Raw genomic sequence first — 8,623 nt, forward strand, 5'->3', positions numbered from 1 at the left:
TGTTGCCATATTTGAAGATGAGCAGAAACAATGTGTTTGCTGTAGCTGCCATCTTCCCATCCTATTATGTATTGGGTTTTACAACTGAGCAAATAAGAAATTTGTGTCCCACTGAAACTAAGATGATGCCTGAATGCTTTATCAATTCCTATGTCAAAAGTCACCAATTCCATAAAGCTTCCACCGATCTCTTCAGCTGAGAGTAGTTTTTCCCCCTTAACTTCATGGAAGCATCGAATCACAATTTTATAATGCACTTAATACATAATACTAGATTTATACACAATTACATTTTTTTCTCCCCTATTCCTTCCCCCTTTCACTGTGTAGAGGTTATTCCACACAGATGGGACCATATCTTAACCTAAATATCATTATCTCTCCCAAAGCCTACCCCATGTTAGAATCTCCCCCAAAAAATTGTCAAATGAATGAATAATAATGGGAACCAAGTAAAACTTAGTGAATTTGATTTCATGGTAAAATAGCGAAGCTCATTGAATCTTTGGATACAGCTCAGTGAGTTTCAATTCAATAATCTTTTTTAAAGCATTAAGTACATCTAAGACACAGTTGTAGAAAAATGGAGAAAAAACTTCATACAATCCCCAGCATCAAAGACTTAAAAATCTAACGGGAGATTTCATAAAGCATTCATGTATTCAGGAATCATCCTAGTTTAACATGATATAAATTTCTCACTTGCTAAAATGCAAAAACAACAATAGACACCAAAATGGGAAAATGGCAGGCAACCTCGAATGTAATCAACAGAAACTATTCTTCATCTTCATGATTCTGTTCTCCCAAGCACCTAGGTTTTTAGCTTCTGAGTGAGCACTGAGTCTTCTTGTAGATTCTAGCTCCACAATTCAGTAACAAACTATGTGCAAGGGTGCTGGATGCTGACATTCTAAAGATAAAAACAAAACCCTCCTTATCCAGGAACTAACATTCAACTCCACAACATGAAATCACCTTTCTCTTCAGTCAAATGGATGCTACTCAATTCTCCTTCATCTAGACTAATAATACATCCTCTAATTCTTCAGTCTTCCCCCTCTCCAAAACATCTTCTAACATTCAGTTGTTAGGGGTGACTAGGTAGCACAGTACATAGAGCACTGGAATCAGGCTGACCTGAGTTCAGATGTGATCTCAGACATTTGACACTAGCTGTGTGACTCTGAGCCAGTCACTTAACTCCAACTGCCTTGCAGACAAACAAAAGGATAAAAAAAATTAATTCAGTGATCCTCCTCTGTTTCTAGGTTAAGATAAACACTTTTCAGTATAGTCTTTTTGTCACTGTTTGAAACTATTCGAAAATCTGGCCATTACCTTTCTCTCTAAGCAGTTAGGTGGTACCATAATGACTGGAGCATGCAGCCTGACTCATCTTCCTGAATTCAAATCTGGCTTCAGACACTCAGTAGCTGTGTGATCCAGGACAAGTCACTTAACTCTGTTTGCCTCAGTTTCCTCATCTGTAAAAATGAGCTGGAGAAAGAAATGTCACCCACTCTATTATCTTTGCTGAGAAAACTCCAAATGGGGACATGAAGAACCAGATATGATTGAAAACAATTGAATAACAAAACTTTCCTCTCTGAACTTATTTCATAGTATTCCCCTTCATGTCCTCCATGTTTCATCTAAACACGCTTTCTAGCTGTCTCCTTAGCTTAGCTTTTCATCTGTCGTTTCCATACTTTGCAGGATACACTTTCTCCCCATGACCAGTTCTCAGAGTACCCACCAATGTTCAGCTAAGACACCATCTTTTCTAGAAGGCTTTCATAAACCACTCTCTTCCAATGCATCATCCTTGGATTATCTTTTATTTATTATTTATAATGTTGAGTTCCTTCCCACTAGAATGTATAATTCTTGAAGGTAAGGGCAGTTTGGGTTTTTATTTTTAAATTTCTGCCACTAGCACCAAGTTTTGCTCAGCATAGGGACTGAATAAATGAGCATTGATTTGAATTGTACACTTGGACAAAAGCACTCTTCTGTCTACATTGATGCCAGGAATGGAATAGAATGGAGCTCCATCTCTTCCCCTCCACGGGCTAGTCTAGATCATGTCTACAGCCGAGTAGAGTCTCAGTTCCAGATCCTTCTCATTCTTGACATCCCCTTGGAGACCTATGCAGTTGGGATTTGCTCCATGCTGAGGTATCCATGGATCTGGTTTTTATGTTCTCTATATTTGGATGTTACTCCCTTGGTCGCTACTTCTGCAGAAGGCATCTCAAAAGTCTTTTCCCACTTGCTCTAAACCTGAACGATGACAATTACTAGATTATACCTTGCTAATTCTGGGCCCTTGTCACTTGGGCTGAGACCTAGTAATAAAAGGAAAGGAAACAAGGGACCATCTTCACAAACTTTTTTAATACTATTTTATCTTTCCAAATACATGTAAAGATAGTTTTCAACATTCACCTTTGCAAAATCTTGTGCTCCAAATTTTTCTCCCTCTTTCCTCCTCCTCCTTCTCCAAGACAACAAGCAATCTGATATAGGTTAAACATGTGCAATTCTTCTACATATTATTTCCATATTCATCATCCTGCACAAGCATAGGATAGTTTACTTCTCAGACCTGTGAAAGAGGAAGGAATTTATGACCAAAGAAGAACTAGAGATCATTATTGATCAAAAATTAGAAAATTTCGATTATATCAAATTGAAAAGTTTTTGTACAAACAAAACTAATGCATCATACTGCAAAAGAAAAATCAGATCAAAAGGGGAAAAACCATGAGAGAAAAAAAAGCAAGCAACCAAACAACAACAAAAAAGCCTTGATCCACATTGTTTCTGGAGTTCTATCTCTGTAATGTGAATGACATTTGCCATCACAAATCTGTTGGGATTGCCTTGAATCACCTCCACAAATTCTGAATGTAGAGTCAGGAAGGCTGTTGACAATGAATTTTAATTGTCTTATCTGTAGATGGGTATAATAATGGTAGAACCTAAATGGAGTTTGCTGGGAGGTTCAAATGAAGTAAAGTTTATAAGGTGTTTTGCAAATGCTGATCCTAGAAGCATAGAGGAAGCACAGAGCTGGAGGAAGCTTAAGAATCATTTAATCTAATCCCCTCATTTTACAAAGGAAGAAACTGAGCCCAGAGAGTGAGTGATTCCCTTATTGCAGATTCCAATGATGGAGCGTTGTCAAACACGTAGCAAATGGCAGATCTGGGAGTCCAATTTTTGACAGGAAATCTCACACTATCAAAACCTGTATCTCTGAAGAGCAGCCTAGTCAGTCATGTTTTAAGCAAACCCTCCACAGTGTGTCATCTTCTTACTCCATGAGCCAACCATAGCCCAAGCACCATATGTTGTCTCTCTTTTGTCAATGTAATGGGGAGCTTGGTCAATAACAACCCAGCTATTAGGATATGCTTACATTCTCTGTACTATTTGTAATTCTTAACAAGGGAGCATACTGCAAGCTTAGCTTGCTTTGGTAATGTCCCTAATGGGTCAATCAACTAATAAACATTTATTAAGCACCCACTGTATTCCAAGCACTGAAGATAACAGAAAGAGGCAAAAGCCAGTCCCTGCTCCCAAGAAGCTCACAATTTGACAGGAAAAGCTGGTTTAATGTAACTTAATGCCCCCTTCTTTTTTTTCCTAGATGAAGCTGAGACACATATTGACTATGAAGAGAATTTCCCTGATGACCGATCAGTGCCATTCACAGATCACAAGAAGGATCAAAAGAAGGAGGAAAAGAAGGAGAGCGGGAGCCAGGAGGAATCCTCCGAAAAACTAAAACAGGGTTATTCCATCTCTGTTTCTCTAGGAAGAGAAAGCATGGCTGGCAACAAAGACATAAAGACGAGGGGCCTGCCTGGAGGAGAAGGCAGAGCTCCCACAGAATCTCCAGTCTCTTTGTTGAGCCAGAAACATTTGTTTTGGTTTCCAGCTGAGGGTTTTCATGAGCCTGAGTTGGAGAAGGAAATGATAGAGGAGAAGGCCCAGAAGCATTTTTCCGATGGCGATAACCATATTGGAGTGAAATCCAGACACCACGAGCCAGGTACCAAAATGATCTATGACAGTGCGGACTTCCCCATTGGCCCAACACTGGTCAGAAATGACACCAAAGTTGGGGAGCACATCGTGAGCAGTAGTGATGAATCCTGGTTGGATGGCTACCCCGTCACCGATGGGACCAGAGAGGAAGAAGATGAAGATGAAGGGGACAAAGGAGATGGCTCAGTGGGTCTGGATGAAAGCATGCTGCTTATGACTGACCAGCCCAACCACGTAGAAGTAAAAAAATCCAGCAGTACCATGTTCACTATAGGTGAAGATATAACCGTCACTCTGATGAGAACATTGGACTATGGTCCAGTGACCTTCACACCTACCACTGCCCCTGAGAATGTGAGTCCCAGCAAAGGAGTGAGCGATGTGGTCACATATGAGTCCACCGTGCCTTGGGGATTTGCAACGGACGAATCTCCGATGTCCACCTTACTCTATGACCTCACCAACTCGACCCCAGGGACCATGACAATAGCAGATTCCCAGCCCCTGGACCACATCCCATCACCCAGAGATGCTGAGAGAGAGGCTACCACGCCTCCTCCCGCCCCGACCACCATGATGAGCACCCACGAGAGCTTCCCAGACGTGCCCTCTGAGAGATTCATGGAGCAGGAGCTTCCCACTTCAAGCGTAAAAGAAGAGCCTCTTCCAACGAACGAGTCTTGTGTGGGCGAGGATTGCTCAAGTGTCAGCAAAGGTCCGGTGATTGCCGTCATAGTAATCGTCCTGTGTCTGCTGCTGCTGCTGGTGGTGATCAGCGCCGTGTGGTGCTACAGACGGCGACAGCAGAAGAGCTCTGTGTATAAGTTGAACGGCAAAGGTCAGACACGGCACTATCACCAGCAGATTGAGATGCAGAAGGTCTAACTGCCATCGAGGCACTTGGCCCTTCAGAAGCTGGTGGAAAGGACCATCAAACTCACCTGTGAACCGGGACAGTTCTATTGGGTGTGCCTTGGGTGGGCAAGGAAAATGGCTGACTCACCCAAAAGAAGAACACCTGACTAAACTGACATTTTGATGTTCCTTTCAAAGACCCTGAGGGACTCCGCAGTGAATAGTAGAACTTAAGATGTTCCATCTTCTATTTCTCTGTTGCTTTCGGCAAATGCAAAGGAGAAAGCAAATCCTGGCTGGCAATGCTATTATTATCTTTCCCGTGACATTCTTCACCAATAAAAAGCCTCTGTTTTTGCCCTCGTTCCCAAATTGAAGGAAAACATCCCTGTTTGGATTGATCATCCTGTCTTTCCTTAAAAAGAAAAAAAAAGTAATTGGCCCCATCTTTCAAATTGATGAGATAGATGACATTAATGAGCCAGAATTTTGAGGCCCGTGTTATCTAGAATCCAGATATCTTATTGCCAAATAGGGGACTGGAAAGATTTATCATGCTATTGCCTTATTATTTTGCGGTGTTGCCCAGAGAGAATAAATTAGCTCAATTTGGAGCCTTTGGCTCTGGGATGGCATATCTAAAAATTGCAAAGCAAAGGAGTTTTCGCGACTTTCAGGGGTGTGAATGTGAAGGAGAGTACCCTTCCTGACCCTGAGACAAAGACTTGACTCTATTCTTTATTTTGTGGTGTCAGCTACAAGCTAAACAGCTCAACTCCCTTTGCAGAGCAATGACCTAGTTGTTCTTGGACATGAGAGCTCAGTGCCATCTCCATCTCGTTGAAAAGGATGGTAGAAACCAGTCACTGGCACTCCTTGCCACAGAGGCACTTCTTTACCCTGAATCTGGGAGACGGACTTATGAAAAAGGGCAGGGGAAACGTAAAGGGGGAAGGAAGGAAGGTAGCCAGTGTGGCTGCTTCCTTGATAGCAGAGGGGCTGAGGATTTTGATACGGTCACAATTGGGAGCTCTACCCAACCAGGTACTTTGGTCTTGCTTTCCATAGCCCATTCTGAAACACTAAACCAGGCATCTTTTGGGAAGCGCAATATTTCTGGCAAAGAAGAAATGAATTCAAATATAGACACGAGAGATCAGATGATGAAACAGATGTACATAAAAGACATTTTCTTCTCTCTTTCTAAAACCTATTTGTTTTGTTTCACAAGAAACCAGCACATGCATTAGTGGCAGCATGGGGGAGCTGCCTAAAAGCCATGCTTGTCCTTTACAACAGATTGTTGCCATTGTGGCCAATAAACCCATCAGCCTTTTCCAACATGAATAACCTAATTAGAAATAACTTTCAATGGTAAATGGTTGGGATGTGGGGGTGGAGGGAGGAAAAGAGTGAATAAAGGAGTCAAGATTTCCTACAACACTGGGCTCCTTTATGGAGTTGCAAAATCAACCTTTAGCATTTTGCTTAAAACATTTTTAAAAAGAAACGTGAAACTTGTCTACTCTTTTACTAGATCAGCTCTTTGGGGTGCAAGCTTTGTAAAGAGAACAATAGATCAGTTAGCTGATCAGATAAATTACAAGGACAATCTAGCATATCCTCCTTCCGTGGAACCTATTTAGTCACCATCAGTAGATAAGCCTAAGAGCCCAGCTGGAAAACTATAAATGAGAACAAATTTGGAATGATGGGAATGAAGTCTAGTTTTGCTGGATGGGTATAGCCAAAGCAAAAACAAAACAAAATAATAAAAACTGGAAACTGTACAAATTTGTAAATATTTTTCCCTAATATACTTCAAAATAACCTTTATGCTTTCAGTGAATTCAAGAATGCAAAATAACCTCTGTCTCAACATTAGAATTGCCATTGTAGACTATTTTTAAGCAGTAGCTGAAAAATACTGAATTTACACTAACCCATTTAATGAATAATGTGACCACGTAACTGAAAAGTACATACTATGTCTCATCTGTGTGGAAATATACTGCAAAATAAATACAAAACCATTGGTATTTAAGCTTTTATTTGATTTGGCTTATCTCCACTGATGTTTGAAATTCACAAGTTCATGAAGGATGGGAATGGCTAAAATCTGCAGTCTTGGGAAATGAACATATGTGATGCTTTATGTAAAGGAAAATACAAATGGCCTAAGGTTTCATTAGTACAAAGCTTCAGAGACCCTCCAAATAAAGAAGAAAAAAAAAAGATAGCTTAAAAAATGGTGCCGTTAATGGTCCATTGCTAGACTTCAACCATCATATTAAGCTCTAGTGAATAAAAGAGATGCTCTTAAGATCAATAAATACTGAATTTATTCAGAAAGGATTGGCAGTAGGACATCAGCACACAGCTGAAGATTTAAATGGATCCTTGCATATATCTTTTTTTAAAAAGTACAGGCAATTCTTTATTGCATATTGTTTTAGAAAATAAAACTACTGGGTACCAGGGGAGGGGAGAGAAACTTGGTGGTCAACATAAATATTAAGACAAAATGGAGGAGAGAGTATCTTCATGGTGACTAATGTAGAATTTTGAAGTAAATTACATATATTGTTCAAAGTCATTTCTTCAGGAGAGCACAGATCTACTCTTCTCTGCAAAGAAGATCAGATTTATTAACCTAAATTCCTTGGACCAAAATTTGGGTCTAAGAACCAACTAAAAGGTCAAAGATCATTAAAGCCAGTGAACCAACATGAAATTGGTCAATATTTCTTTATTATAAAGGACTCTACATGTTAGACCTTTGGACAGATTGTGACAAAACAAGACTAGAGACTATTACTGATAGCACAGTGCTGCATAATATGCACCTTTTCCCTTTTCCTTTTCTTCTCTCTTCATTTTATCTCCCTCTTCTATTCCTTACTTCCTCTCTTTTCTTTTTTCTTTTCCCTTTTTTTCTCTTGCCTCTGCCTTAGACCTATCAGTGAAACCTGTAAACATGTCTCAGTCTAGGAATTAACAGTCAGAACCAAACATAGTTTCAATTCATGTATCAGACAATGATAATAAAGTTAGCTTATATTTTTAGGGCGCTTTAAAGTTTATAAAGGTCTCTACATACATTATCTTGATTCTCACAACAGAATTTTAATAATATTACTATCATCAATCCCATTTTACAGAGGAGGAAACTGAGATCTCTGAGAAGTCAAGGAAATTACCCCAAATTACACATCAAGTAAGTGGAATAATGGGTTCATACTCATGTCTTTTGATTTGATTTGACTAATATACAAAGACATTAGCACAAGACATCACTATTTAGCTATATCTATCAAAGTTAGTTTGGAATATAGAAAATAATAGGTAGTTGATAAATGTTTATTGAGTTGAACTGAAATTTTTCCAAAATTACCTTCTTTATGGAAGAATCTTTCTAGAGTTGATCTTACCTTCTGGAGAGAGCAAATGGTGCAATGGATAGAGTGCTGGGCCTGAAGTCAGGAAGCCTCATCTCCCTGAGTTCAAATCTGACCTTAGCCATTTATTAACTATGTAACTATTAGCCCTGTTTGCCTCAGTTTCCTCATCTATAAAATGAGCTGGAGAAGAAAATGGCTAACTCCTTCTGTATCTCTGCCAAGAAAACCCCAAATGTGGATACAAAGAGTCAACTTAAAACTTTTCTGGAGGGTCTAGGATTTCATTTTTTCAAGAGGGGACTTTG

General features: G+C 39.7%; 1 protein-coding gene across 1 annotated transcript in view; it reads left to right on the forward strand.

Moving 5' to 3' along the window:
• The window catches only part of SUSD5 (sushi domain containing 5), a 102,750-nt gene extending 94,360 nt beyond the window's left edge, over positions 1-8,390 (forward strand). The window contains exon 5 of the mRNA XM_012551297.3: positions 3,662-8,390. Coding sequence (XP_012406751.2) covers positions 3,662-4,947 — 1,286 coding nt within the window. The 3' untranslated portion in view covers positions 4,948-8,390. The remainder of the gene's footprint in view (positions 1-3,661) is intronic.
• The last annotated feature ends 233 nt before the right edge of the window (positions 8,391-8,623 follow it).

This window comes from Sarcophilus harrisii, chromosome 5 (genome assembly GCF_902635505.1).
Source record: "Sarcophilus harrisii chromosome 5, mSarHar1.11, whole genome shotgun sequence".
NCBI classification, from domain to species: Eukaryota; Metazoa; Chordata; class Mammalia; order Dasyuromorphia; family Dasyuridae; genus Sarcophilus; species Sarcophilus harrisii.